Below are 13,520 nucleotides of genomic sequence, written 5' to 3'. Positions count from 1 at the left end.
TTCCAGCAAAGGTCTCCCGAATATTGGGTATCTGTCATTACCGGGTTGAATACTTTACAGCCTACATGTGCATATTTTAGACTTTTTCTTCGTCTAACTATGGTTCTAAAGTTCTAGTTCTCGTTCTAAAGTTCTAGTTCTCGTACTTCATTCATTCCTTTTATTGGTTTTCATTGTCCTTCCTGGTCCTGGTCAAAGACCACTGTGTTCGTGCCGGTGGTCCAACAAAGAGGCGAAGTAGTGGTATCTTTCTTTCCATTACGATCGACACGCTTTGCCTGCTCCCTCCCCATGTCCATTAGCGCTTCTGTCCAGAGCAAATTAGGTGATCCTTCATGGCTAGGTTATTACTAGATAGAGGTAGGTTGGTTTCCGCGAGCGCTAGTGTTCCTTCTAGAATTCACTTAAGAACAATGGTCGCTAAAAAATGCCCAACCGGGATACTCATCGAGTCTGGCCAAAGAAAGAGCCTTATGGGTGGGACACAGATAGAGATTATTACTTTAGTCGATCAATAGTCAGTTTCTTCGCTTCGCTAGGTTAGGGGTTTTCTACGCTGCTTACGTTTTCAGCTTGCTGCTCGCTTCAGACCGATCTGTGCCTCCGGCCATGAACTTCCGTTGCCTCCTAGTAAGCAGGGCCGTGCCGTGAAGGAATATGAGATTTCCTTAGGTTGTTTGCTCCAATTGGACAAGCCATACTTCACACCGACCCAATCAAGAAGCGAAATCGGAACCTTCATTTCTATACTCGGTTCGAAGCAGGTAGTTTATCCCACTTCGTTCAGCAGGATGTATAGAATGATAGTCCGGTAGAGCGCTTACCAATTCTCACGAGGAACGGAGCAAGCCCATAGCAGCTTAAGCAAGCCAAGCATGCCCTGCATCACGCCACAGCTTCAAGGGCTCTTTGTCACCTCTGACGGAAGCCTTCTCCTTTTCTGCCCGCTTGGAGCCCTCAATAGCTCAATCAAAAAGGTATGATGGGGTATCTCCTTCCATTCCATCGTCAAGCACATCTTCCTATTTGCCTTAGCGCGCGAAGGCTTTCTTGGCTAACCCGAGCAAACCACCCTGATGAGCGCTATTGCTCGGTTAGCATTAAGTGAGAAGGCACTGAAGAAGATCTATGAGACCTCCGATCAAAGAACAGGTTTCTTTGCTAACATTTGGCTATTTGGGATGCAATTGCTGAAGCTTGGCTGGATAAACAAGATCCATTTGGACACCCAGGCTGAAGTCCAGCAAGGGTAGAATGGTCTTTAAGTAGTAATCTGGGTTTATTATTGTAATTTGATATGGTTTCTGATGCTGTTACACTTCGTAACCCAGTTTGGGAACCCAAACCACGAAAAACAAGGTCCAAACCTGGGTTATAGTCTATTTAGGGATATTTTAGGAATTTCTTTATTTGGGTTATTTTTGTGTTTTTATTATATATATATATATATATATGCTTGTTTAGTCATCGATCAACGACTATTGAGGTACATCAGTGGGCTGAACAGAGATTAGGTTAGAGCTTGCTGGTGGGGATTTCAGATTAATCGACATGGCATTTACATATGCTAAGATAGTTGAAGAAAAGTACAACTACTTAAAGGACATTTACAACTACTTAAAGGATGTGTTCAAGAGTTCTTCAGATTACATGCTTACACTTAGAACTGAAGAAAGGAAAATTGAGCCTCACACGGTCGAAGAAAAGAATCCAGAGGTTTCTAAGGGCAATGATAGTCTGAAAAACATTGTGTCGCAATTATAGCGAGAAAGTTCACTTAGGTAACAGGTATCCCCACAAGATTCACTCCATGAACATAACTGAGAGCAGTGGGCAGAGGACAAGAAGGATGGCGTGCATTATTTTGATCCTCATCCCCCTGAGCCAGATGATGACACCGATCATGGTTTTGATGATGAGGTTGAAGCTGACTCGGCTATCCTGACACCATTCTCTAGTTGACTAGTATAGTAAGCTCCCCTTTTCTGACAGAAGGGTACTTTACGGCATGATGAGGATTCTACGACAGTATATAAATGACATAGGAGTGGAAGCCAACCTCATCTCCACAGACCTAGTTCGGGCACTTAACTCTCTATGCAAGCAGCTTTTCAAGAAAGTTTTTGTGTGAGGTTTTGAGCCTCTTACTATAAAGAGGCCGATGCTGTTGTACGAGTTAATCTATAGTTTGGGCTGCTTCGCTACCACGTGCTTTGCCTAGTCAGCCCCTTATTGCATTTTCTTAGGAGCTACTATGGCAGCATAAGGCCATCATTCTCTGCGATGATACATGGAATACTATCATGGTGAAACATGGAGGGCGGACTTTTTTTGATGTTGCCTCACGCGTTGATGGAAATGCCTCGACTGCAACAGTTCTCTTCTCTAGTTATGAGCCAATCAGTTCTCTCACTCATGGAGTTACATTCTGACTGTTTTCTACAAGATACTTACCACCTCAGCGTCAAGATCACTACAAGGACATCTTGGGTTTGTGACCTAACTTGACGGAATCAAGTTCTTTTAAGAGCAGAATTGATGCAGTTACACTTCCATGGTTGGACCAATGAGGAACCCAGACCATGAAGAACCAGGTCCAAACCTAGGTCATGGTCTATTTAGGAATTTATCTTTAATTCGATTTCCTTATGTATTTTTTATTATATATGGCTGTTTAGTCATCGATCAGCAGTAGGAGATTGAGTCCAATTTAGTGTCAAATTCTGTATTCTGATTTCGATAAGGAATATGGAGTTTTGTGCCTATTTATTTGATCTAAACGCTAGATTCTTTGATTATTGGTAGTAACTGAAGTTTCTTTTTTTTTTTTTTTTTTGTGGGATTTTACTGCTGATTGCTAATCATGATCGATGGTTTCTCTCTCTTCCCTTCAACTCAGCTCTATCCTGAACTGATCCCTTTCAGGTGCGATTGGTTCTCACTATTTCTCTGTTTCTTTCGTTCTGTTTCTATTTCCCTTTCTGAAATCCTGCCTGTTATTGTTGAAACTTGCTACCTTTTTTTCCTGGTTCTTCTGGGTTTGGGAAGTAGTTGCAGCCCTGCTGTTTTTGGTCGATTTTCCTTGTCCATAGTCTTTTCACCTTTAGATTTGGCACACTGGGGGTACTCCTTGGGGCGATTCAGCATACAAAACTTGGAGTTAATATCTTATGTGGTCTGTGAGAATCACAACCGGAAGCCATAGTTCTAAATTTCAGAAATTTCGCAAGTTTCGATGGTTTCAACCCACCCCGAGATTTTCAAGCTTCGGGAATCTCGACCCTAGTTTCGGCAAATTTCGGAAATAGTAAAAAAAAAAAAAAAAAAAAGTTTCAACGAGGTTTTTGAAATTTCAACCTTAATTTCGGTTTCGATCTTGGTCGAAAATCGAAACCCAAGATTTAGAATCTTGCTGGCAGCCAAGGCGAATTGTGAACTATGCCTAGTAGTAGTACTTGCGGTAGTTCAAGAGTTGAAATTTGAGAGATAGAGCTCGAAATGGGCTTGCTTCACACGAAACCAACCCTTTTATATGCATTGGTTCATCAATCAGTTTTGGTCGAACCAATCGAATTATTTGAAATTTCGACCGAAATGGTTGATATGGGTTGAAACTCTGGATTTTTGTTTGGTACCATACCATTTCGTCTTGGTATGCCTCGAAAGGGTCGAAATGGTCAAAATTTCGAACTATGGCTGGCACTATACCCCATGAAATCTGGAGTTAAACTTCTTACAAATCAGCAAGTCAAATAGCCAAGGAAAATATGGAAGAAATCATCTCTAAAAATCATCTCCATGCAAACAACAGCCTAGCCTCCTAATATATATCTACACAAGCTATCCTTGGGCCCCTAATGTAGAACCGGGGTTTTAAAAAAACCTGTTCGGTTCGCTTAATGGCCCATCCAAATAAGAGAACTCAATAATCAAGATGTATTGGCAGTTTGGTAATTAATCCAACATTCGCAAGTGCTTGTCTCACGATAAACCTTCCAATAATGACTACAATGGCAGTCTTGTAATAAAACAGAAGTTCCAAAAGAATGGTGGCAGTTTCGTAATTATAAAAGTTTAACCATAAGAGACTACACCAAGTATGGAATAAGGCAACATATGAGTGATAGGGGTAACTTGGGAAAGATGAGAAAAATATGGATATGAATTGATAATGAAAGAAGAGAAGGGCAAAATAGGGATAAGGGTCGAAGGGTTTTAATTACCAAATAAGGATTGCTTGTCTTTGACCTTCAACATTAGCAAGAGGCAGAGAAAACCAGCTTCGACCAGGTGGGATCGCACATCTGATAATCCTTGACTAAGCCTGAAATTTCAGGCGAAGGTTCGAAACCAAACAGCCTCAGGATTCCAATGGTTCAACTCCTCAAGACAGCACTTGCAAGGCAACCATGGCCCTTGCAGCCCAGATCTGGTGGTAACAGAACCAGCAAGTTGCAGGTTTGTAGTTCACTACAGTAAGGACATCCAGGACCTAAGAATCCAGATTTCAGATCACCTTCGAGGGTGCAGTCCTCATTCCAGGTTTCAAGAAACACTTTTGAAGGAGGGTAAGAGTTTGGTTCAGATCTGGTTAGTTGCAGGAATCATGGAAACAGGGGGTGGGAGTGAGTTCCAGATGCTCAAATAAGAAAGAACCAGAAGAAGAAGAAGACGAATAAGAAGAGGAATCGTGAGTGGAAAAGAGTGTAGGGGAATAGCACCCTCCACAGCCACACAGGCTTTCAAAATTTACTCCATTCAAATTTCATATTCTAAAAATCTGAATTGCTTCATCGATTACATGTCTAATATAAAGGAAAATCAAAACAATTAGTGGAAACTACTTCAAAGGAAATTCCTCTAAATTTAGAAATTAACTAATTCCAAAAGAAACTACTTCTAAAACAAAAGAAAATCAAATATTCTAAGATTGCTTCCCTAATTATCAACTACGAACCCTAGCCAGACCAAAATATCGGTTTGGGTTGGTTGTGTCTTGGCTTAGGCTTCCATAGTGGGTCATTCTGGTCTAGCCAAGCCAAGGCATTTGCATCAGCTTGCCTCCTCTGAAAGAACTCGACTCCGTCGAGTTTGGACGAGGTCTAGGAATGCCGTCAGAGTCAATACGCTTGAGGAGAAAAGTACTAGCTGTTCGCTTGAGTTTGAGAGGTGGAAGATCCTTTGCCGGAAAAAACTTCATCTCAAGTCCACCATGTTGAAAGGAGTATGTATTCTTATATCCACAATGCTTGGCTTTCTTATCGAATAACCATGGGCGCCCTAGAAGAATGTGAGACTTTCAGAGGGAGTACATCACACTGCACCTAATCAATCGATCCACCAATGGAAATACACAACCAACCCAAACTAGTATTGACAGACTTTCAGAGGGAGAACATCACACTGCACTGATGCAGATGCCTTGGCTTGGCTAGACCAGACTGACCCACTATGGAGGCCTAAGCCAAGACACAACCAACCCAAACCGATATTCTGGTCTGCCTAGGGTTGGTAGTTGATAATTAGGGAAGCAATCTGAGGATATTTGATTCTCTTTTGTTTTAAAAGTAGTTTCTTTTGGAATTAGTTAATTTATAATTTTAGAGTAATTTCCTTTGAACTAGTTTCCACTAATTTTTTGATTTTCCTTTATGTTAGACATGTAATCGATGGAGCAATTCAGATTTTTAGAATATGAAGTTTGAATGGAGTAAATTTTGAGAGCCTGTGTGGTTGTGGAGTGTGCTATTCCCCTGCCCTCTTTTCCACTCACGATTCTTCTTCTTCTTCTCTTCTTTTGGTTCTTTTCTTATTTGAGCATCTGGAACTCACTCCCACCCCTTGTTTTCATGATTCCTGCAACCAACCAGATCTGAACCAAACTCTTACCCTCCTTCAAAAGTGCTTCTTGAAACCTGGAACAAGGATTGCACCCTCGAAGGTGATCTGAAATCTGGATTCTTAGGTCTTGGATGTTCTTATTGCAGTGAACTACATACCTGCAACTTGCTGGTTCTATTACCGCCAGATCTGGACTGTAAGGGCCATGGTTGCCTTTCAAGTGCTGTCTTGAGGAGTTGAACCATCAGAATCCTGAGGCTGTTTGGTTTCGAACCTTCGCCTGAAATTTCAGGCTTACTCAAGGATTATCGAATGTGAGATCCCACTTGGTTGAAACTGGTTTTCTCCGCCTCTTGCTAATGCTGAAGGTTGAAGACAACCAATCCTTATTTGGTAATTAAAACCCTTCAACCCATGTCCCTATTTTGCCCCTCTCTTATTTCATTATCAATTCATATCTATATTTTGCTCATCTTTCCCAAGTTACCCCTATCACTCATACGCTGCCTTATTCCATACTTGGTGGTCTCTTATGGTTAAACTTTTATAATTACGAAACTGCCACCATTCTTTTGGAACTTCTATTTTATTACATGACTGCCATTGTTATTATTAGAAGGTTTGTTGTGAGACTAAGAACTTGTGAATGTTGGAATAATTACCAAACTACCAATACATCTTGATTATTGAGTTCTTTTATTTGGGTGGGCCATTAAGTGGACCGAACAGGTGTTTTTAAGACCCCGGTTCTGTATTAGTCCCTTATGATATGCTCCATCAAACCAATCAAGAACCAGTACGCACCTGACCAAGCTGTCTCCCACAGTGATTCTGGACTGGTTTTTGGGCCTTGTTTCTGCAATCTACATCAACGGAGGAGTGATTTGATTCAGATTGAAGGAACTAAAAGAGCCAGGGGGAGACCTAAAATGACGCTGGGAGATGTGGTGAGGAAAGACATGCATAGCTTAGGCCTTGCTTTGATTCAAGTTTAATCTTAGTTTAAGTTTCAGTACTCAACTCCAAGTATTGAGATCTCATTAATTTGCTTTGTTTCTGGTTTATTTCTGCAACTAATCCATTGTGCTAATAAAATCACCATAGTCCCTACTCCCTAGTTTTGCGGTTTGGAACTGATAAGTAGGACTAAGCAATTCTACTGGTGAAGTTGTATTTCTGTTTGGTGGGGTTTCAAGGAGCTTCATCAGTAATTTCTCAATTCTTTGTTCACCATCACTTGATTTTCTCGACTTCTGAAATCACTAAAATTTCTACCCTTAAGTATAGATTCTAGATAGATTTTGGTAAATATCAAAATAACTGATTTCTTCTGAATTGCTTTAATTTCATTGTGTCCAGTTTCCTGAATTTCCTTCAAATTTCCAATTTGGATCCTGGTTTAGTGTGTGGTTCCAGTTCTTGTGATTTTCTAGGAATACTAGAACTTTGAACCACACACATTTGTTATCAGGGCCAAAGGTCTTAAACTCTAGCCAATTATATCTTCTCATGTCTTTCATTTTCTTCTTTGGGTGCACCATAGTTGTCACGGCGACAAGGCGAACCAAGGCGGTGGAGGGTTGCCTAAGCGCTTAGGCGAGAAGGCGCACACCTTGAGGCGAACAAGGCGACCAATTGTTATTTTTTCCCCCTATTTTCTAACATTATTTAGTAAGCTATATATACCTTGTATCATTAAAAATCAAGATTAAGCAACATCAAGTCATTAAAAATCAACATTTAGCCATATTAAATCATAAAAAATTAACATTAAGTCATATTAAGTTATAAAAATCAAAATTTAGAGAAATGCTCTGGTTCTATAACAAGTTTGACTGGTCAAATGATATTATTTTTACATGAGACCTTTTGTATCAGTTATAATATAAAACTAGCTTTCCAACAAGTCTAAGATTACTTAAATCTAAGTTGTAATGACAAAGTTATGCTCTGGTCAAACTTATTTTAAAGTGCGTGAATGCTGTTAAAATTGCCTAAATGAAAATAATTTTATGGATATCAAAGCAAAAAATTATTTTACTGGACTTTTGGTTTTTAGCAATGTTTTAACATGATAGAATTTATAAAATTTTCATAATTGAGAAAAACTCCAGCATTTAAAAGTTGAAAATCGCCCCTATAACCAAAATCCAGTTTTTCTTCTTGGACTGGGGGGTTGACTTTTTATCCTTTTGGAATTTGATTTTTAAACTATTTTTATTGGATTCAAATAGGGGGTATTTGCTTATTTATGAATAATATCTTAAGTAAATGAAGCATTTACTTAAATGATATTTGGCATAAATAAGTGCCAAAACACAAGGCGGTATGCAGTGCAATAAGACGACTGTCGCCTAGGCGACGCCTTGACAACTATGGGTTGCACAATGAGAAAACTGCTATTTTGCATGTGGATGATGAACGTGTGGATAATGTTGTGTCACAAGCAGTGGTTGACATGTGTGCTGAGACCAAATCTGAGATTCAGAATTCAACTTGAATCATATTTGAATTGTTTTCTCGGATCTGATTGTTAATATCTAGCTTATTCTCTCAGTTCTCAAATCTAACTTGAATCTTAAGGAGCTTGGATATCATATGTATCATATTTTATCTAATTTCCAAAGCTGTTAGTTCGAATGATATATATCTATTAATCCTCTGCATATTTGACCAGAATTTAAGGTCGATCTGACTGTTGGATTGTGAAATATTTGAATTCCCCTAATAGCTATTTATTCTGTTTCGTTGATTTCTACATTGATCCTGGACTGGTAGGTGGTTTGAGCCTTTTTGTTTCTAGACTCAATTCTAGAGCTCTGAACTACATCAATTTCTATTGTTGTTATTGTTACCTGTTGGTGTCAGATTGCTTTCTTGCTGGTGTATTCAATTTTTGTTCTGTTTCTCTCTTTTTCCTGAACAGGCAGCAAGTTCATCCAAAACTTTTGTAGACGTACACTGCCTATCGTTGGTTTTTATAATTATATATTGTTTCTTGCTTCTCAGAGCATCCATTTCACAGTATATTCTGATAACATGATTATGGAGATTAATAACCTCTTCAGTTGAAGCATAAGTTTTTTGTTGGCAGGGCATTGGCTCGATGCTTAAGATTTTTGTTGTAGGCATTGGTCCATGCCTAAGTTAACATCCTTGACCTTACAGGTGGCTACATTTATAGTTCAAAAAATTCTGTTGGATGATGTGGGGCTGCGTTATATTTGTGCAACAGCAGAACGGTTCTTTGCAGTGGGTCGTGTCTTGGGAACCATGGTTCAGTCTCTTGCTGAGCAACCCTCTCCACGTCTGCTGAAACATATTATTCGTTGTTATCTTAGACTGTCAGATAATCCGAGGTTCGCTAACATCTTATTGAGTTGGCTGTTCTTAGCTAAATATTGGTGTAATTTCTTTTACTTCCCCCCCATGTCCCCCATTCTCTCTCTCTCTCTCTCTCTCTCTCTCTCTGTCTATGATATTGGCAGCATATAGTGGGCTTGGCCATGATCTATTTTTTCTTTCTCATGTGACAGGGCTTGTGAAGCATTAAGGAATTGCCTTCCAGATATGTTAAGGGATTCAACCTTTAACAGTTGCCTTCGTGTAAGTACTATTTTGAGATCTACAAATTTTGGTTTTCCTTTTCCTTTTTGTTTATTGCTATTCTCATGTTCAATACAGAGAGAGATATGCGGGGTGAATTTTTGCTGTGGTGTGTAGACTTTCTTATCACTATTCCCATTATCTGTGCAACACTCCTTAATTTTCACATCATTAGTTCTTAGCAGTGAGTTCAAGATGTTCTCTTTACGGCCATGTTATCTTGTTTCAGTCATAAGCATATATGGTAAAAATTTTATTTCCCAAACAACTGCTGGTTAGAGACTTTATCAAGCGTTTTACTGTCTTTCAAATTGGTCATCTTACATAGCGTAATCATGGAGTGCTTTGGTGGATGATATGGCCTTTTTTTTCTTTAAAAGTGATTGCAAGGTTTGGATCCAGCTTCCTGGAAGATGAACAATCTGATTTCCTGACCTGACAGTTGAACTTGGAATATTCCTACCAAACAGATGACTGTTCATCCATTTTGGTCAATGGTCTAAATGACCTGACTGGTCTGGCAATCCTTTAATACATTGCTGATCTCTTATATGGTGATTCTTAAGTTTTACCCCTCGTAGTTCGAATTTCTTTGACCTTTTCTAAAACTGATTTTTGCCCTAATAGTGCAGACACATTTGCCTGCCAAGTGCATCTTCAAACATAGATTGCTCCCATGAAGGGGATGCTGAGAGAGATGGCCTTAGGTAGAGTTGAATGGAAAAAAATGTCTGTATTCAAGCCCAAATAGTTAATGTTTATGCAAGACTAAGGAGATCAGATTGTATAGGTTGTTGATGTGTATGAGAAAGGAAAATTTCAAGAAAAAATAGAGAGAGAGAGAGAGAGAGAGAGAGAGAGAGAGAGAGAGAGAGAGAGATTAGGCTTTGTTAGAATAAGGTGTCAATCTTTTAGCCCCACACTTATTGGGTCTTTACAAGCATCTCAGATCTATTCGACGTCATACCTGATACAAGGCCTAAGCTATGCACGTCTTTCCTCACCACTTCTCCTAATCTTATTTTATATCTGTCCCTAGCTCTTTTAGATCCTTCAATCTGAATCAAATCACTCCTCCATATTGGAGCATTCAAAGGTCTCCGTTGAACATGACCATGCTACCTCAAACGATTTTCTCATAGCTTATCATGTATCGGAGCTACTCCCAAACTAGCTCTAATATGATCATTCTTGACTTTATCACTTCTAGTTTTACCACTCATCCATCTTAACATCCTCATCTCTACTACATTAAGTTTATCTACATGATGCTTTTCAACTGCCCAACGTTTTGCACCATACATCATAGCCTGTCATATGACTATTCTATGAAATTTTCTTTCAAGTTTGAAAGAAATACGTCATTCACACAACCACTCTGGATGCACCTCTCCTCTCCACTTCATCCACCCTATTTTAATTCTTTTGTGAATCCTCATCTTTTATATCATCTTTATTTACGATGGAACCTACCTAAACAGTCACTTTGCAGAGCCTCCCTCATTAGTTTCCACCACCTAATTATCCGTTCTCGTGTAACTAAAGTTACACACGATATACTCCATCTTCAGTCTACTCATCTTAAAACCTCTTGATTCGGAGGTTGATCTTCATAACTCCAACTTGGCATTAATCACTGCTTTTGTCTCATCCACCAAAAAAATATCATCAACAAAAAGCATACACCAAGTAACCTCATGTTGAATGTCTCTGGTTAGTTCATCTATGATAAACACAAATAAATAAGGGCTTAAAGACAAACTTTGATGTAACCCAAATACCCAGTTGTGATTGGGAACTCACTATCTTGATCACCCATAGTTCTTAAACTAGTCGCCACACCATCATACATATCTTTAATTATGTCCACATATTTACTTGAAACACTACTCTTCTCTAGTACTTTCCAGATTAATTCTCTAGGGACCCTATAATAAGCTTTTTCTAGGTTAATAAAGATTGTATAGAGATCTTTCTTGCAATCTCTAAATCTTTCTGAGTCTTCTAAGTAAATAGCTTCTGTTGTGGATCTTCTTGGCATAAAATCAAATTGGTTCTCCGTAATATTAGTTTTTGTTTCTCAGGTGGGTTTCAAGAACCCTATCCCATAATTTTATAGTATAACTCATTAGTTTTATGCTTTTATAGTCGTTGCAATTATGAATATCAACTTTATTTTTGTAAATCAGAACCACGATGTTTTTCCATTCATCTGGAATTTAATTTGCGGTCATAATCTTATTAAACATCTTGGTTGGCCAAGATATATCACAGATTTCTAAGCTCTTCCACACTTCTAGTGGGACCTCATCTGGGCCTTTGCCTTGCCTACTATCATTCTCCTTATAGTTACTTGTACTTTAGACACACTAATGTTTCTTATATATTTATGCCTTGATGGGTAATGCAGTCTTCCGGGACACTATTACTCGAAGTGTCTCCATTTGGTGAGTTGCATAAATAAACATTCTATCTCTCTTTAATGTCTTCGTCCCTTATTAGTACTTTACCATCTTCACTTTTAATACATCTGACATGGTCAAAATATTTGCTCTTCCTGTCCCTCACTTTAGCCATCTTATATATAGCTTTTCTCCCTTCCTTTGTGCTTAAATTGTTATAAAAATCTTCATATTTCTTCACGCTTGATTTTCTCACAATTTTCTTACCTTCATTTCTGGAAAATTTATACCTTTGTAGATCCTCTACATCCTTAGTCTTTTACTATTTCTTAAAACTAACTTTCTTAATCTTAATTGCTACTTGAACCTCATCATCCCACCACCAAGTCTCGCTAGAGGAATGGCGTTTTCCTTTCAATTTTCCTAGGACATCTTTAACAACCCTTTTTAATACAAGTAATCACCTCGTTTCACATTGTATTAGTGTCTCCAACAAAGTCTCATTTCCCTTGTTTGTCCACTTTATCAGTAAATGATTTCAAAGTATCTCTTTTAAGCTTTACCACCCTATCCTAGGGCAAATAAGTTCACATTTCGTATGATTTTATGTAGTCGGACACATATCCATGATTATCAATCTAGGTTGTGTGGTTTGGCTCTCTCTTGGTCTAACCTTACAATCCTTATATAACAATCTATCGGACCTTCTAGTTCAGAAGAAATCTATTTGGCTGCTATGATGCCCACTTTTGAAGGTAAGTAAATGCTCCTCTCTCTTTTTAAAGTAAGTATTTACAATAGATAGATAATAAACCACAAAAAAATCTAAAACTGAGATCCCCTCCTCATTTCTCTATCCAAAACCATATCCTCCTTACACCTTTATAGCGTCTACGTTTTCCCCAACATGTCCATTCAGATCACCCTTTATTATGATTCTTTTTTCCTTTACTAAAACTTTGCACTAATCCATCCATGTGTTCATAAAATTGTAACTTAGTACTTCCATCCTATCCTACTTGGCAGCCTCTTTCTCCAACATAAGCTTGATGGATATAATTCCATCTCCGAATTTTTTAACATCCACCACATCATTTAGATCTTTATCCATTATTATGCCCGCTCCACTTCTATTACCTTTATCCCTCCTATACGGTATACCAAAGCTTAAAGTCGTCCGACTCCTTGGCTTTTTTTACCCTTGCACTTGAATACAGTCTATGCTAATTCTTCTCCTCATAACATCTATCAATTCTAGGCTCTTACCATTAAAGATCAATGTTCCAAGATGTTGATCTAAACTTTCACTTCTGGACTAGCTTCTTTACTTGCACTCTTCTTATCATTAAGACGAATACAAGCATATCAAATCTTACCATTAAATGGAACACTAGCCGACAGCATACTAGTGGTGCTCCTCGTATGAAAAGTTGTTTATATGAGTAAACTTCGAGTTACTTGTGGGCATTGGTATTTGCAGAAGGTATATCTTTGTTGGCTAGAAATGCAAATGGTTTATTGGAAAAACCAAGTCTCTGGAGATTTTTATTCAATGTACCTTGGGAAGACATGCAGAACTTGACATGTTATTAGCCCATTAGGAGGTATTTGAATGTGTTAGTAGCCCATTAGGAAATGTGTTTGTATTGACAAGAAGAATCTCTTTGAAGG

General features: G+C 38.6%; 1 protein-coding gene across 1 annotated transcript in view; it reads left to right on the top strand.

Moving 5' to 3' along the window:
• LOC122059542 (CCR4-NOT transcription complex subunit 9-like) overlaps nt 1-13,520 on the top strand; it is a 44,611-nt gene that overhangs the window by 24,930 nt on the left and 6,161 nt on the right. Inside the window, exons 7-8 of the mRNA XM_042622381.1 lie at nt 9,010-9,200; nt 9,378-9,447. Coding sequence (XP_042478315.1) covers nt 9,010-9,200; nt 9,378-9,447 — 261 coding nt within the window. The remainder of the gene's footprint in view (nt 1-9,009; nt 9,201-9,377; nt 9,448-13,520) is intronic.

This window comes from Macadamia integrifolia, chromosome 13, assembly GCF_013358625.1.
Source record: "Macadamia integrifolia cultivar HAES 741 chromosome 13, SCU_Mint_v3, whole genome shotgun sequence".
Classification (NCBI taxonomy): Eukaryota; Viridiplantae; Streptophyta; class Magnoliopsida; order Proteales; family Proteaceae; genus Macadamia; species Macadamia integrifolia.
This window is presented reverse-complemented; position numbering and strand designations above follow the sequence as displayed.